The 17634-nt window shown below is 40.7% G+C and overlaps 1 protein-coding gene and 3 long non-coding RNA genes across 4 annotated transcripts; all 4 read right to left on the reverse strand.

The window, feature by feature from the left end:
* Positions 1 to 5878: 5878 nt before the first annotated feature.
* LOC120813263 (uncharacterized) lies at positions 5879 to 6377 on the reverse strand. Its single transcript, XR_013467237.1, has 2 exons — positions 6071 to 6377; positions 5879 to 5965 (listed from the first exon to the last, which is right to left on the reverse strand). It is a non-coding gene; the product is annotated as an uncharacterized LOC120813263 (long non-coding RNA).
* A 1554-nt stretch (positions 6378 to 7931) lies between these two features.
* On the reverse strand, positions 7932 to 9108 carry LOC120813258 (uncharacterized). The gene is made up of 2 exons (XR_013467236.1): positions 8929 to 9108; positions 7932 to 8823 (listed from the first exon to the last, which is right to left on the reverse strand). It is a non-coding gene; the product is annotated as an uncharacterized LOC120813258 (long non-coding RNA).
* A 2834-nt stretch (positions 9109 to 11942) lies between these two features.
* On the reverse strand, positions 11943 to 13016 carry LOC144405582 (uncharacterized). The gene is made up of 3 exons (XR_013467235.1): positions 12817 to 13016; positions 12152 to 12521; positions 11943 to 12080 (listed from the first exon to the last, which is right to left on the reverse strand). It is a non-coding gene; the product is annotated as an uncharacterized LOC144405582 (long non-coding RNA).
* A 2418-nt stretch (positions 13017 to 15434) lies between these two features.
* Positions 15435 to 17597, reverse strand: LOC120816672 (uncharacterized). Its single transcript, XM_078098928.1, has 5 exons — positions 17378 to 17597; positions 16889 to 17272; positions 16237 to 16381; positions 16012 to 16112; positions 15435 to 15940 (listed from the first exon to the last, which is right to left on the reverse strand). The coding sequence occupies exons 1-5, from the start codon at positions 17472 to 17474 to the stop codon at positions 15543 to 15545; spliced, it is 1125 nt and encodes a 374-aa protein (XP_077955054.1). The 5' UTR covers positions 17475 to 17597; the 3' UTR covers positions 15435 to 15542.
* Between the last annotated feature and the right edge of the window lie 37 nt (positions 17598 to 17634).

The raw sequence follows: 17634 nt of genomic DNA on the forward strand, positions 1-17634 counted from the left end.
ATTAGATGTCAGAGGATTTTTATTTCCACTCCATGATGAGGTGTTTTTTATATAAGAAATATTACACAACACCTCATTATCATCACTTCCTTCAATCAGGCTATATTTGTCCCTTTCATCTGTTTCATCACCACTATGAATAATCCACACGGTATCGTCACATCCTGCTGAAGATATTCAGATGGAGACTCCCTCTGGTGGATGGTGTACAGAGTTGTCTTTGCTGCAGAGGTTCTTGTACAGAGTCTTGGTGTTTCCTGTCACTGTGGGCCTCACAGCACAGTAGTACACAGCAGAGTCTGACACTGCAGCAGACGAGATCTTTAGTGGAACCGATGTCTTGTTGATTGTAGCATCGAATCTGTCCTTCTGGAACTCTGGAGAATTATCTTCTGTGTTCAAAGTATCACGTCTCAAAATGTAGATCAGCTGGTTATTGACTTCTTGTTTGTACCAGAACAAATATGCATTAATGCTACTACTTATTTCAAATGTACAGTCAAGAGTAACTGTGTGTCCTTCGGTACCGATGACCTCTCCTGTGGACTGGGTCACTGTGTCTTCTCCTGAACACTCTGAGGAAGAAGAGATGAATCAATGAAGATGATTGAATGAAGCAGAACTATCGGGAGCTTTAAAGAGTTACCGAGCCAGAGAGTCAGAATCAGCATGTTTCCCATCCAGTGTTTCATGGCTGCAGTGAGAGGAGGAACACAGACACGTTGTTGGATATCCACTATTTGGGTTCACATATCTAGAATGTTTCTCCACCAGCTCTGACTCCACCTTTTACACATGTGCAACACTCAGCCAGGCGCAGTCAGGTTGCTGTACAGAGACTGTGGGTTTCGGTCCCGGTGCTCAGATGTACACAGATTCCCTCATCCGGTCAGTCCTCGTGTCCCTGCGGCTGGACAGAGTGACGGCCTTGATAGTTACTGGACAGCGGTCACCTTTGGGATGGACGAGAAGCTCCAAACACGCCGTGTGGAGGACAGTCAGGCCTCTGCTGCCCCCTGTAGGACAACACCAACCACTACACTCAGGTACCGGCCATTATTTCACCTTCTGGGACGTAGTACAGTAGAAGGTACAACTTGTACCCCTGAGGTGTACTACAGTAAATAGTACAACATGTACCTCTGAGGTGTAGTAAAGTATCAGTGTAGTACAGTAACTATCGATATATCTCTGTCGATATAATATATCGGTGGATGTATAATACACTCAGTGGTGGGTGGGACCTTCAGCTCTAAGAACAACGCAGCCCATTGGTCGGTAGGATCAGAGGGCGACCAGCCGTTTACTCACAGGCCTTATTGTTGACACGTGGCCTCACAGCTTCTCAGAAGAAAGAACATCAGGGGTTTGTTTACTCTCGCTGTAAATGCATATTTTATTTACTGTAAGCACAAACTAATCCGTTATCAAGGACGTTTCCAGCGTGGAATAACTTCTGTGGATGCCCTTGGTGTTGGTTGAGTTGGTTGAACTTTTGTTGGCTTCTGATCTCAAAGTTATTCAGTTGGAGACTCCCTCTGGTGGATGGTGTACAGAGATGTCTTTGCTCGAGAGGTTCTTGTACAGAGTCTTGGTGTTTCCTGTCACTGTGGGCCTCACAGCACAGTAGTACACAGCAGAGTCTGACACTGTAGCAGACGGGATCTTCAGACTGATTCGGTTTCCATCCACTTTGATCATCAGTTCAGTCATTTGACTCCTCAATATTCCTCCTGTTCCGAGATGGGAGATGAGGAACTCAAGTGGTTTTCCTGGATATTGTCGATACCAGAAGAAAGAATCACTACCAGTTGCCTGACTGGAGTAAATGTAGGACAGAGTAACAGTCGTGTCTTCTACACTGTTTTCTTCTGTCTTCACTGGTGTGAGTTCTTCACAGCTGAATCCTAAAAGAAGAGATAACTCTGTTAGAACATTTTACAAAACTCATTCATTAAATCATTCAGGAAATAATGGAATGAAGCATTTCCTCAAAGCAGAATGTAACAAACCTTGTAGAATAACTAGAAACATCAGTGATGACAGCATGTTGAATGAAGGTGATGTTGATGCTTCGTATATTGAACTCTGTTGAATGTAGAAGTTCATCTCTTCTATAGTTCAGTAACGTCTGAGCTCCTCCCTGAATCTCACCGTCTCCTCTTAGTATCTGTTTTTACTTCTGTTGCTCTTCTTCCTGGTTAACAAAATGAGAGCAGAATATTTTACTTTCTAGAGGCGTGAACCGTTTACTTTTTTGGTGTCCAATTTAAAAACAGGAGATACAAAACGTAGCTGTAGATATGAATCCCCTATTCAGGAATATTAAATACCTGACTCATTTATACTAATTTAATTATACTAATTTAAAGAATGCTAATGATTTTATATGATGTAGAAGATTACTATGGCAGTATATCTAATGTCAATAGAAAACTCAGCAAGATGTATAATCACATTCAGAATTTTAAAGAATTGATCGAGAATGTTAATTCGAGGAAAGTTTCCCCACATTAAATGTTTGACTCAAACATAATTTCATTCAAAGTATTTAAATTTAAATGCGGGGAACCTAAGATTGAACCCTGTGGAACACCACAAGAAATCCCAACCTGACTAAACAGCAGAAAACTTCATTTTAATCAAAACAAAAAAACCAATGAAGAATGTGTTTCAGATAATGAATACTTTCCGCATATATATATATATATATATATATATATATATATATATATATATATATATTGTTTGCATTTTTGGAATTAGTAATTTCATTTCATTTTAGCTCTTTTAGATGTCATAGTATATTTATTTCCACTCCATGATGAAGTGTTGTTCATATAAGAAATATTACACAACACCTCATTATCATCAGTTCTTTCAATCATGCTGTTTTTGTCCTTCTTCTTCTTTTTCATCACCACTATGAATAATCCACACGGTATCGTCACATCCTGCTGAAGATATTCAGATGGAGAATCCCTCTGGTGGATGGTGTACAGAGTTGTCTTTGCTCCAGAGGTTCTTGTACAGAGTCTTGGTGTTTCCTGTCACTGTGGGCTTCACAGCACAGTAGTACACAGCAGAGTCTGACACTGTAGCAGACGAGATCTCCAGATCAACACGTTTGTCTGCTTTGTTAATGTGAGCTGAGACACCAGGAGCCGTCTGATGAATCGATCCTTCCTCTGTGATGTAGAGCAGGAACTCTGGTATGGATCTCCGGTATTGTCGGTACCACTGGATACTGTAGATAGTACCTTGATATTTACAGGTCAGGTTGATGCTTCTGCCCTCTGAAACATGTTCTTCAGTACTTTCAGGTTTGATGCTGGTTTCCTGCTGCATTGAACCCCGAGCTGCAAAATGAGTGTTTTTCATGTAAGTTTGTCTGTGAGAGATTCATACAGAGGTTGTTGTCTTTCCTTCACCTGACCTCAACAGATGCCTCACACAGATTCAGCATTAGATATCATAAATGTGGTTAATGCAGCAGGCTACTGTGACCTCTGTTCCAACACTCACCTATGAAGTGAAAGAAAGGTAAGAAGAAGTAAAGCAACATGTCTTTGGAGTTAAAGCCAAACCGATGAGAGAAGTTCTTCCACTGCAGTAGAATGAAACAACTAAACCGTCTCTCCGCTGCACAGCCCTTCTGCTTTGCAGACAGACGCATTCTCATTGGTTGGGTTAAATGTCAGTGGGTGCAGCCAGAGGATGAGACTCAGCTCATTTTGAACCCCGAATGCTGCTCCTTCATGTTGGAAGGGGCCACTGAGGTGGTTCATCCTCTGATCAGGATCCACCCGGATGTGTCCCTTTAGATTGGGGTTGCCTTAGAAGTTGTTGGAGACATTATAAATCTGATGGATCCTGAGAACTGCACTAGGTTCATCACAATGATCTGAAAATGTTGTTCTGGAGAGGGAGGTGTGGACCCATTTGATCAGTCTGCTGCTACCTTGATCCGGATAGAATGAGGAGAATATATGGATAGAACATGGAAGTCACTGAAATGATTCATCATCAAAACCTGTGCTTCCAAGAGACTTATCAACTAGGTTGTATCGCCTCATCAAATAGTTTGTTCCCACTGGATCACTCTTAGGTTAAGTGATACATATCAGCGTTATAGGAAGGCACGGCGGGGTGGTGGTGTGCACCTGTTGCTCGCTGTGATTGACTGAATTAATGTCAGAATTATTTATTTTATTTGAACACTATGTGCCAATTCACTAGCAAGGATCACGGCACCAACGAAATGGTTTTACAGATTTTATTTGCGAGACTTGAGCAATTGTAAGTTGATCCGTTCAGGCGGTCCAATGGGTGGTGGGGAGCTACTTCGGAGGATCCGCTGTGGTGCCCGGGCACGGTGAACCTCTTCAGGACCCTACGAAAAAAGGTAGAAAGAGAGGGGGGAGGAAAAAGGGAAGAAAAGAAATGGGTTGGGAGGGTGGTGTTTGGAATGCGTCAATGAGACAGGAGGGGGGTTAGGGAGGTATTTACAGGGATACAGGAGTAAGGGGCGTTGGAGCCGTGGTCCTGCTCCAAAAATGACGCCGATTAGCTTCAATAAAAGCAATTACCGTTGATATTTTATTGAATTTCAACTTTGAAAATTAAACATTATAGAACACCTTCAGTGATGATCCTTGATGTAGGTTGAGTTGGTTGAACTTTAGTTGGCTTCTGATGTCAAAGTTATTCAGATGGAGACTCCCTCTGGTGGATGGTGTACAGAGATGTCTTTGCTCCAGAGGTTCTTGTACAGAGTCTTGGTGTTTCCTGTCACTGTGGGCTGCACAGCACAGTAGTACACAGCGGAGTCTGACACTGTAGCAGACGAGATCTTCAGATGGACTTGAGTTCTCTCCTTATTCAGTTCAGCAGTCAGCCGAGGCTCTGGAGGTTGTGCATGCACCACTGAGGGCTGTTGAGTATCAGTGATCAGAAGAAGGAACTGAGGAGATGACCCCGGATTCTGTCGATACCACTGGAGATTATTGGCTTTAACTGAGTATTTACAGGACAGGGAAACACTGAAGCCCTCAGATGAAAGAACTTCAGCACTGTTGGCAGTAATATCATCTTCCAAGGTGTTACCTAGTGAGGATGACCACAAGAAATATAAAGAGATCTGTTACAAAGTCAGAGATCCTTCAGATGAAAACTATGATGATGATGTTGTAGAGAAAACAAAAGATTCTGTTAGATAATTAATAATCCGTTATTAGTGATGACATCTAGATCTGCGTTGATTACAAAAAAACGTCTGACGTTACATTTCAGGTTTTATTGTCATCAACATACATACCTACGAGGGTCGAGAAGAACAGAACAGCAGCAAGTTTGTCCATGTTCACAGAGGTGAGATGTTGTATCTGAGTGCTCAGCGTGGACACGTGTTTGGTCGGATATTCACAACTGCAATCAAACCGTTTTACACCACGTAGACACCTCTGCAGTCAGTAGGAGGAGACTCGTGTCACATAGCTGTAGTATGTATAGTTCTTCACAACAACTGTCTCAGGGTTAAAAGGAATCCACACTGAGGGATCCTGGGTTGAACAACTTATTCAGATGGAGACTCCCTCTGGTGGATGGTGTACAGAGTTGTCTTTGCTCCAGAGGTTCTTGTACAGAGTCTTGGTGTTTCCTGTCACTGTGGGCCTCACAGCACAGTAGTACACAGCAGAGTCTGACACTGCAGCAGACGGGATCTTCAGACTGATTCGGTTTCCATCCACTTTGATCATCAGTCGATGGATTCTATGTATTCCTACAGTCCCCGTAGCAGAGTGGGAGATGAGGAACTCAAGTGGTATTCCTGGATATTGTCGATACCAGAAGAAATAATCACCACCAGCTGCCTGACTGGAGTAAATGTAGGACAGAGTAACAGTCGTGTTTTCTACACTGTTTTCTTCTGTCTTCACTGGTGTGAGTTCTTCACAGCTGAATCCTAAAAGAAGAGATAACTCTGTTAGAACATTTTACAAAACTCATTCACTAAATCATTCAGGAAATAATGGAATGAAGCATTTCCTCAAAGCAGAATGTAACAAACCTTGTAGAATAACTAGAAACATCAGTGATGACAGCATGTTGAAGGAAGGTGATGTTGATGCTTCGTATATTGAACTCTGTTGAATGTAGAAGTTCATCTCTTCTATAGTTCAGTAACGTCTGAGCTCCTCCCTGAATCTCACCGTCTCCTCTCAGTATCTGTTTTTACTTCTGTTACTCTTCTTCCTGGTTAACAAAATGAGAGCAGAATCTTTTACTTTCTAGAGGCGTAAACCTTTTACTTTTTTAGTGTCTACTTAATAACAGGAGTTACAAAACGTAGCTGTGAATATGTATCACCTGATTATTAGATAGATACTTTATTAATCCCCAAGTGGAAATTTGTATGCAATAGAATTAGTACAGTAAAAAAAATGAAAAATGAATGCACAATATATACACAATACAGTCAAATAAAATAGCAGAGCAGAACATATTCAATTCAATTAAAGTGAGTATGTACAGTGGCATGGAATATGTATAACATTTAATTAAATTATATAATTAAATTAAGATAGTAGGTCAATGTTATTCATATTAAATAAGAAAGTAATGCAATGGTTGTTCAAATAAACAGGGATTTAGCCAGTTGAGAGCGGAGTTGGATCAACCTGTTGGAGAAGGTTCTCTGTGTCCCTGCAGTAGGTGGTGAAGAGGGTGGACCGGGTTGTCCAATATGGACAACCGTTTTTTCAGTGTCCTCCTCTCCACCACCTGTACAGGATGCTCCTTTTGGCAGCCAATGGTGGAGCCGGGCTTCTTTAAAAGCTTCTTAGTTCTGACGGTGTCACAAGCTCCAATGCTGTTCCCCCAGCAGACAATGGTGAAGTACAGATCACTGGCGACTAGACTGGTAGAAGATCTCCAACATCTGGCTGCACACATTAAAGGATCAAAGTTTCCTCAAGAAAAAGAGTCTACTCATCCCCATCTTGTACACAGCGTTGACGTTGGCCTTCCAGTTCAGTCTCTTGTCAACGGAGACACTCAGGTACTTGTACTTCTCCACTATGTCCACATCCTCATCCAGAACTCAATGGTTGTGAAGATGTCATCTTCCTCCTTAAATCCACCACCATCTCTCTGGTCTTGGCCAGGCTCAAAGTTAAGGGATTTCTACCGGGGATTTTACAAAACTCATTCACTAAGTCATTCAGGAAATAATGGAATGAAGCATTTCCTCAAAGCACAATGTAACAAACCTTGTAGAATAACTAGAAACATCAGTGATGACAGCATGTTGAATGAAGGTGATGTAGATGCTTCGTATATTGAACTCTGTTGAATGTAGAAGTTCATCTCTTCTATAGTTGTAGTCTTACATTGATGTGAATCTAAAGCCGGCCACTTCTCATGTCAATGTCGATGTCGATGTCGAGTTTTAAAAGTAGAAAGGCTCGTCGCAGACCGCACAGAAAACGGCAAAGCATTCCACAGTCTGGGAGCCGCTACTGCGAAGGCTCCATCTACTTTCGTTTTTAGGAACGACCGAGGAACGTTCTGAACCTAACAGGAAGCCAGTGGAGAGGAAAGCACTGGCGTTATGTGCCCATGCTTCTTTGTCCCGTCAGGAGACGGGCTGCTGCATTCTGCACAAGCTGTAGACGGTTGAGTTCTGATTGGCCGATACCGACATACAGGGAGTTGCAATAGTCCAAACACAAAGATATAAAAGGATGCATGACTTTTTCAAGATCATCTCTTTTTAGATCAGGTTTGACTTTGGCTAGAAGCTGAAGCTGGAAGATGCTAGCCTTAACCACAGAGCGGACCTGCTTGTCCAATTTAAACGCCTCATCAATAATATTACTACCATACTATTATTATTTAGTGCACCTTATGATCACATATAATCAGAAACGCAGAGGAAACAGATGTTTTATTCAAACATCATTTCATCCAAAGTATGACAATTTAAAGCAGAGGACCTATGAATGAACCCTGTGGAACACCACAAGAAATCCCAACCTGACAAAACAACGAAAAACCATCATATGAAAAAAAATGAAGACTTGAGTGTGTGATAAAACCTATTTCATAAATCAAACTGGGTGATTTTAGTTGTGAAGTTAAACATAATAATGACTATATTGATACAACACTTATAACACTTCATATGATCACAATATGTTTTAGATAATAAATGGATTCCTCATAGATATATACTGTTTAAATTGTTGGTTTCATTTCTGATCTATTAGATGTCAGAGGATTTTAATTTCCACTCCATGATGAGGTGTTTTTTATATAAGAAATATTACACAACACCTCATTATCATCACTTCCTTCAATCAGGCTATATTTGTCCCTTTCATCTGTTTCATCACCACTATGAATAATCCACACGGTATCGTCACATCCTGCTGAAGATATTCAGATGGAGACTCCCTCTGGTGGATGGTGTACAGAGTACAGAGTTGAGGTTCTTGTACAGAGTCTTGGTGTTTCCTGTCACTGTGGGCTTCACAGCACAGTAGTACACAGCAGAGTATGACACTGTAGCAGACGAGATCTTCAGACTGATTCGGTTTCCATCCACTTTGATCATCAGTTCAGTCATTAGACCATTCAATATTCCTCCTGTTCCGAGATGGGAGATGAGGAACTCTGGTGGTTTTCCTGGATCTTGTTTATACCAGAAGAAATATTCACTACTAAATGCTTTTTTGGAGTAAATGTAGGACAGAGTAACAGTCGTGTTTTCTACACTGTTTTCTTCTGTCTTCACTGGTGTGAGTTCTTCACAGTTGAATCCTAAAAGAAGAGATAACTCTGTTAGAACATTTTACAAAACTCATTCACTAAATCATTCAGGAAATAATGGAATGAAGCATTTTCTCAAAGCAGAATGTAACAAACCTTGTAGAATAACTAGAAACATCAGTGATGACAGCATGTTGAATGAAGGTGATGTTGATGCTTCGTATATTGAACTCTGTTGAATGTAGAAGTTCATCTCTTCTATAGTTCAGTAACGTCTGAGCTCCTCCCTGAATCTCACCGTCTCCTCTTAGTATCAGTTTTTACTTCTGTTGCTCTTCTTCCTGGTTAACAAAATGAGAGCAGAATATTTTACTTTCTAGAGGCGTGAACCTTTTACTTTTTTGGTGTCCAATTTAAAAACAGGAGATACAAAACGTAGCTGTAGATATGAATCCCCTATTCAGGAATATTAAATACCTGACTCATACATACTAATTTAATTATACTAATTTAAAGAATGCTAATGATTTTATATGATGTATAAGATTACTATGGCAGTATATCTAATGTCAATAGACAACTCAGCAAGATGTAAAATCACATTCAGAATTTTAAAGAATTGATCGAGAAAGTTAATTCTAGGAAAGTTTTCCCACCTTCTTAGATTAATGTTGATCTATAACCGGCCATCCAACAGACCTCATGATCACATATAATCAAAAACAGAGAGGAATTAAATGTTTGACTCAAACATAATTTCATTCAAAGTATTTAAACTTAAATGAGAGGACCTTAGATTGAACCCTGTGGAACACCACAAGAAATCCCAACCTGACTAAACAGCAGAAAACTTCATTTTAATCAAAACAAAAAAACCAATGAAGACCTGAGTGTGTGATGGAACACAGTTTATCAAGAGTTTTTTATCCAACTTGGTGATTTTAGTTGTGGAGTTAAACATAGTAGTAAATATATTGACACAGCACATTCCATATGATCACAATGTGTTTCAGATAATGAATACTTTCCGCATATATATATATATATATTGTTTGCATTGTTGGAATTAGTAATTTCATTTAATTTTAGCTCTTTTAGATGTCATAGTATATTTATTTCCACTCCATGATGAAGTGTTGTTCATATAAGAAATTCTACACAACACCTCATTATCATCAGTTCCTTCAATCAGGCTATTTTTGTCCTTCTTCGGTTTCATCACCACTATGAATAATCCACACGGTATCGTCACATACTGCTGAAGATATTCAGATGGAGACTCCCTCTGGTGGATGGTGTACAGAGTTGTCTTTGCTCCAGAGGTTCTTGTACAGAGTCTTGGTGTTTCCTGTCACTGTGGGCCTCACAGCACAGTAGTACACAGCAGAGTCTGACACTGCAGCAGACGAGATCTTCAGACTGATTCGGTTTCCATCCACTTTGATCATCAGTTCAGTCATTTGACTCTTCAATATTCCTCCTGTTCCGAGATGGGAGATGAGGAACTCTGGTGGTTTTCCTGGATATTGTCGATACCAGAAGAAAGAATCACTACCAGTTGCCTGACTGGAGTAAATGTAGGACATAGTAACAGTCGTGTCTTCTACACTGTTTTCTTCTGTCTTCACTGGTGTGAGTTCTTCACAGCTGAATCCTAAAAGGAGAGACAACTCTGTTAGAACCTTTTACAAAACTCATTCACTAAATCATTCAGGAAATAATGGAATGAAGCATTTCCTCAAAGCAGAATGTAACAAACCTTGTAGAATAACTAGAAACATCAGTGGTGACAGCATGTTGAAGGAAGGTGAGGTTGATGCTTCGTATATTGAACTCTGTTGAATGTAGAAGTTCATCTCTTCTATAGTTCAGTGACGTCTGAGCTCCTCCCTGAATCTCACCGTCTCCTCTTAGTATCTGTTTTTACTTCTGTTACTCTTCTTCCTGGTTAACAAAATGAGAGCAGAATATTTTACTTTCTAGAGGCGTAAACCTTTTACTTTTTTAGTGTCTACTTAATAACAGGAGATACAAAACGCAGCTGTGAATATGTATCAAATATTCAGGATTATTAAATACCAGAAAGACTCATTAATACTCCTAATTTAAAGACTGCTGATGACTCTACATTTTAATAAGATGACTATAAGCAGTATAGTTGACATCAAAATGAAGCTTAGCAAGATGTAAAATCACATTCTGTAGGTTAAAGAATTAAAGGAAAAAGTTAATTGTAGGAGGGTTTCCAGACCTTCTTACATTGATGTGAATCTAAAGCCGCCTACTTGGACTTCTCATGTAATAAACAAGTTGCCACTATTGTTATTTAATAGAACTCATGATCACATACAATCAAAAACACAGAGGAAACGGATGTTTCACCCAAATATTATGTTAATCAACGTATGTCAATTTAAATGAGGGGACCTATGATTGAACCCTGTGGAACACCACAAGGAATCCCAATCCGACAAAACTGCAGAAAACTTCATTTTAATGAAAAAAACAAAACCAATGAAGACCTGAGTGTGTGATGAAACACAGTTTATCAAGATATTTTATTAAACTGGGTGATTCTAATTGTGGAGTTAAACATAATAGTAAATATATTGACACAGCACATTCCATATGATCACAATGTGTTTCAGATAATGAATAATTTCCTCAGATATATATATATATATATTGTTTGCATTGTTGGAATGATTGCTAATTTGATTTAATTTTAGCTCTTTTAGATGTCATAGTATATTTATTTCCCCTTCATGACGAAGTGTTGTTCATATAAGAAATATTACACAACACCTCATTATCATCACTTCCTTCAATCAGGCTATATTTGTCCCTTTCATCTGTTTCATCACCACTATGAATAATCCACACGGTATCGTCACATCCTGCTGAAGATATTCAGATGGAGACTCCCTCTGGTGGATGGTGTACAGAGTTGTCTTTGCTGCAGAGGTTCTTGTACAGAGTCTTGGTGTTTCCTGTCACTGTGGGCCTCACAGCACAGTAGTATACAGCAGAGTCTGACACTGTAGCAGACGAGATCTTTAGTGGAACCGATGTCTTGTTGATTGTAGCATCGAATCTGTCCTTCTGGAACTCTGGAGAATTATCTTCTGTGTTCAAAGTATGACGTCTCAAAATGTAGATCAGCTGGTTATTGACTTCTTGTTTGTACCAGAACAAATATGCATTAATGCTACTACTTATTTCAAATGTACAGTCAAGAGTAACTGTGTGTCCTTCGGTAGCGATGACCTCTCCTGTGGACTGGGTCACTGTGTCTTCTCCTGAACACTCTGAGGAAGAAGAGATGAATCAATGAAGATGATTGAATGAAGCAGAACTATCGGGAGCTTTAAAGAGTTACCGAGCCAGAGAGTCAGAATCAGCATGTTTCCCATCCAGTGTTTCATGGCTGCAGTGAGAGGAGGAACACAGACACGTTGTTGGATATCCACTATTTGGGTTCACATATCTAGAATGTTTCTCCACCAGCTCTGACTCCACCTTTTACACATGTGCAACACTCAGCCAGGCGCAGTCAGGTTGCTGTACAGAGACTGTGGGTTTCGGTCCCGGTGCTCAGATGTACACAGATTCCCTCATCCGGTCAGTCCTCGTGTCCCTGCGGCTGGACAGAGTGACGGCCTTGATAGTTACTGGACAGCGGTCACCTTTGGGATGGACGAGAAGCTCCAAACACGCCGTGTGGAGGACAGTCAGGCCTCTGCTGCCCCCTGTAGGACAACACCAACCACTACACTCAGGTACCGGCCATTATTTCACCTTCTGGGACGTAGTACAGTAGAAGGTACAACTTGTACCCCTGAGGTGTACTACAGTAAATAGTACAACATGTACCTCTGAGGTGTAGTAAAGTGTCAGTGTAGTACAGTAACTATCGATATATCTCTGTCGATATAATATATCGGTGGATGTATAATACACTCAGTGGTGGGTGGGACCTTCAGCTCTAAGAACAACGCAGCCCATTGGTCGGTAGGATCAGAGGGCGACCAGCCGTTTACTCACAGGCCTTATTGTTGACACGTGGCCTCGCAGCTTCTCAGAAGAAAGAACATCAGGGGTTTGTTTACTCTCGCTGTAAATGCATATTTTATTTACTGTAAGCACAAACTAATCCGTTATCAAGGACGTTTCCAGCGTGGAATAACTTCTGTGGATGCCCTTGGTGTTGGTTGAGTTGGTTGAACTTTTGTTGGCTTCTGATCTCAAAGTTATTCAGATGGAGACTCCCTCTGGTGGATGGTGTACAGAGATGTCTTTGCTCCAGAGGTTCTTGTACAGAGTCTTGGTGTTTCCTGTCACTGTGGGCCTCACAGCACAGTAGTACACAGCAGAGTCTGACACTGTAGCAGACGAGATCTTCAGATGGACTTGAGTTCTCTCCTTATTCAGTTCAGCAGTCAGCCGAGGCTCTGGAGGTTGTGCATGGACCACTGAGGGCTGTTGAGTATCAGTGATCAGAAGAAGGAACTGAGGAGATGACCCCGGATTCTGTCGATACCACTGGAGATTATCGGCTTTAACTGAGTATTTACAGGACAGGGAAACACTGAAGCCCTCTGATGAAAGAACTTCAGCACTGTTGGCAGTAATATCATCTTCCAAGGTGTTACCTAGTGAGGATGACCACAAGAAATATAAAGAGATCTGTTACAAAGTCAGAGATCCTTCAGATGGAAACTATGATGATGATGTTGTAGAGAAAACAAAAGATTCTGTTAGATAATTAATAATCCGTTATTAGTGATGACATCTAGATCTGCGTTGATTACAAGTAAACGTCTGACGTTACATTTCAGGTTTTATGGTCATCAACATACATACCTACGAGGGTCGAGAAGAACAGAACAGCAGCAAGTTTGTCCATGTTCACAGAGGTGAGATGTTGTATCTGAGTGCTCAGCGTGGACACGTGTTTGGTCGGATGTTCACAACTGCAATCAAACCGTTTTACACCACGTAGACACCTCTGCAGTCAGTAGGAGGAGACTCGTGTCACATAGCTGTAGTATGTATACTTCTTCACAACAACTGTCTCAGGGTTAAAAGGAATCCACACTGAGGGATCCTGGGTTGAACAACTTATTCAGATGGAGACTCCCTCTGGTGGATGGTGTACAGAGTTGTCTTTGCTCCAGAGGTTCTTGTACAGAGTCTTGGTGTTTCCTGTCACTGTGGGCCTCACAGCACAGTAGTACACAGCAGAGTCTGACACTGTAGCAGACGAGATCTTCAGACTGATTCGGTTTCCATCCACTTTGATCATCAGTTCAGTCATTTGACTCCTCAATATTCCTCCTGTTCCGAGATGGGAGATGAGGAACTCTGGTGGTTTTCCTGGATATTGTCGATACCAGAAGAAATAATCACTACCAGTTGCCTGACTGGAGTAAATGTAGGACATAGTAACAGTCGTGTCTTCTACACTGTTTTCTTCTGTCTTCACTGGTGTGAGTTCTTCACAGCTGAATCCTAAAAGGAGAGATAACTCTGTTAGAACCTTTTACAAAACTCATTCACTAAATCATTCAGGAAATAATGGAATGAAGCATTTCCTCAAAGCAGAATGTAACAAACCTTGTAGAATAACTAGAAACATCAGTGGTGACAGCATGTTGAAGGAAGGTGATGTTGATGCTTCGTATATTGAACTCTGTTGAATGTAGAAGTTCATCTCTTCTATAGTTCAATAACGTCTGAGCTCCTCCCTGAATCTCACCGTCTCCTCTTAGTATCTGTTTTTACTTCTGTTGCTCTTCTTCCTGGTTAACAAAATGAGAGCAGAATCTTTTACTTTCTAGAGGCGTGAACCTTTTACTTTTTTAGTGTCTACTTAATAATGGGAGATACAAAACGCAGTTGTGAATATGTATCAAATATTCAGGATTATTAAATAGCAGAAAGACTCATTAATACTCCTAATTTAAAGACTGCTAATGACTCTACATTTTAATAAGATGACTATAAGCAGTATAGTTGACATCAAAATGAAGCTTAGCAAGATGTAAAATCACATTCTGTAGGTTAAAGAATTAAAGGAAAAAGTTAATTGTAGGAGGGTTTCCAGACCTTCTTACATTGATGTGAAACTAAAGCCGCCTACTTGGACTTCTCATGTAATAAACAAGTGGCCACTATTGTTATTTAATAGAACTCATGATCACATACAATCAAAAATACAGAGGAAACAGATGTTTTACTCAATTATTATTTTATTCAACGTATGTCAATTTAAATGAGAGGACCTATGATTGAACCCTGTGGAACACCACAAGGAATCCCAATCTGACAAAACCGCAGAAAACTTCATTTTAATCAGAAAACAAGACCAATGAAGACCTGAGTGTGTGATGAGACACAGTTTATCAAGATATTTTATCAAACTGGGTGATTATAATTGTGGAGTTAAACATAGTAGTAAATATATTGACACAGCACATTCCATATGATCCAAATGTGTTTCAGATAATGAATAATTTCCTCAGATATATATATATATATATATATTGTTTGCATTGTTGGAATGATTGCTAATTTGATTTAATTTTAGCTCTTTTAGATGTCATAGTATATTTATTTCCACTTCATGACGAAGTGTTGTTCATATAAGAAATATTACACAACACCTCATTATCATCAGTTCCTTCAATCAGGCTATATTTGTCCCTTTCATCTGTTTCATCACCACTATGAATAATCCACACGGTATCGTCACATCCTGCTGAAGATATTCAGATGGAGACTCCCTCTGGTGGATGGTGTACAGAGTTGTCTTTGCTCCAGAGGTTCTTGTACAGAGTCTTGGTGTTTCCTGTCACTGTGGGCCTCACAGCACAGTAGTACACAGCAGAGTCTGACACTGTAGCAGACGAGATCTTTAGTGGAACCGATGTCTTGTTGATTGTAGCATCGAATCTGTCCTTCTGGAACTCTGGAGAATTATCTTCTGTGTTCAAAGTATCACGTCTCAAAATGTACATCAGCTGGTTATTGACTTCTTGTTTGTACCAGAACAAATATGCATTAATGCTACTACTTATTTCAAATGTACAGTCAAGAGTAACTGTGTGTCCTTCGGTACCGATGACCTCTCCTGTGGACTGGGTCACTGTGTCTTCTCCTGAACACTCTGAGGAAGAAGAGATGAATCAATGAAGATGATTGAATGAAGCAGAACTATCGGGAGCTTTAAAGAGTTACCGAGCCAGAGAGTCAGAATCAGCATGTTTCCCATCCAGTGTTTCATGGCTGCAGTGAGAGGAGGAACACAGACACGTTGTTGGATATCCACTATTTGGGTTCACATATCTAGAATGTTTCTCCACCAGCTCTGACTCCACCTTTTACACATGTGCAACACTCAGCCAGGCGCAGTCAGGTTGCTGTACAGAGACTGTGGGTTTCGGTCCCGGTGCTCAGATGTACACAGATTCCCTCATCCGGTCAGTCCTCGTGTCCCTGCGGCTGGACAGAGTGACGGCCTTGATAGTTACTGGACAGCGGTCACCTTTGGGATGGACGAGAAGCTCCAAACACGCCGTGTGGAGGACAGTCAGGCCTCTGCTGCCCCCTGTAGGACAACACCAACCACTACACTCAGGTACCGGCCATTATTTCACCTTCTGGGACGTAGTACAGTAGAAGGTACAACTTGTACCCCTGAGGTGTACTACAGTAAATAGTACAACATGTACCTCTGAGGTGTAGTAAAGTATCAGTGTAGTACAGTAACTATCGATATATCTCTGTCGATATAATATATCGGTGGATGTATAATACACTCAGTGGTGGGTGGGACCTTCAGCTCTAAGAACAACGCAGCCCATTGGTCGGTAGGATCAGAGGGCGACCAGCCGTTTACTCACAGGCCTTATTGTTGACACGTGGCCTCACAGCTTCTCAGAAGAAAGAACATCAGGGGTTTGTTTACTCTCGCTGTAAATGCATATTTTATTTACTGTAAGCACAAACTAATCCGTTATCAAGGACGTTTCCAGCGTGGAATAACTTCTGTGGATGCCCTTGGTGTTGGTTGAGTTGGTTGAACTTTTGTTGGCTTCTGATCTCAAAGTTATTCAGTTGGAGACTCCCTCTGGTGGATGGTGTACAGAGATGTCTTTGCTCCAGAGGTTCTTGTACAGAGTCTTGGTGTTTCCTGTCACTGTGGGCCTCACAGCACAGTAGTACACAGCAGAGTCTGACACTGTAGCAGACGGGATCTTCAGACTGATTCGGTTTCCATCCACTTTGATCATCAGTTCAGTCATTTGACTCCTCAATATTCCTCCTGTTCCGAGATGGGAGATGAGGAACTCTGGTGGTTTTCCTGGATATTGTCGATACCAGTAGAAATAATCACTACTAGTTGCCTGACGTGAGTATTCGTAGGACAGAGTAACAGTCGTGTCTTCTACACTGTTTTCTTCTGTCTTCACTGGTGTGAGTTCTTCACAGCTGAATCCTAAAAGAAGAGATAACTCTGTTAGAACATTTTACAAAACTCATTCACTAAATCATTCAGGAAATAATGGAATGAAGCATTTCCTCAAAGCAGAATGTAACAAACCTTGTAGAATAACTAGAAACATCAGTGGTGACAGCATGTTGAATGAAGGTGATGTTGATGCTTCGTATATTGAACTCTGTTGAATGTAGAAGTTCATCTCTTCTATAGTTCAATAACGTCTGAGCTCCTCCCTGAATCTCACCGTCTCCTCTTAGTATCTGTTTTTACTTCTGTTACTCTTCTTCCTGGTTAACAAAATGAGAGCAGAATCTTTTACTTTCTAGAGGCGTAAACCTTTTACTTTTTTAGTGTCTACT

This window comes from Gasterosteus aculeatus, chromosome 3, assembly GCF_964276395.1.
Source record: "Gasterosteus aculeatus chromosome 3, fGasAcu3.hap1.1, whole genome shotgun sequence".
Taxonomy (NCBI): Eukaryota; Metazoa; Chordata; class Actinopteri; order Perciformes; family Gasterosteidae; genus Gasterosteus; species Gasterosteus aculeatus.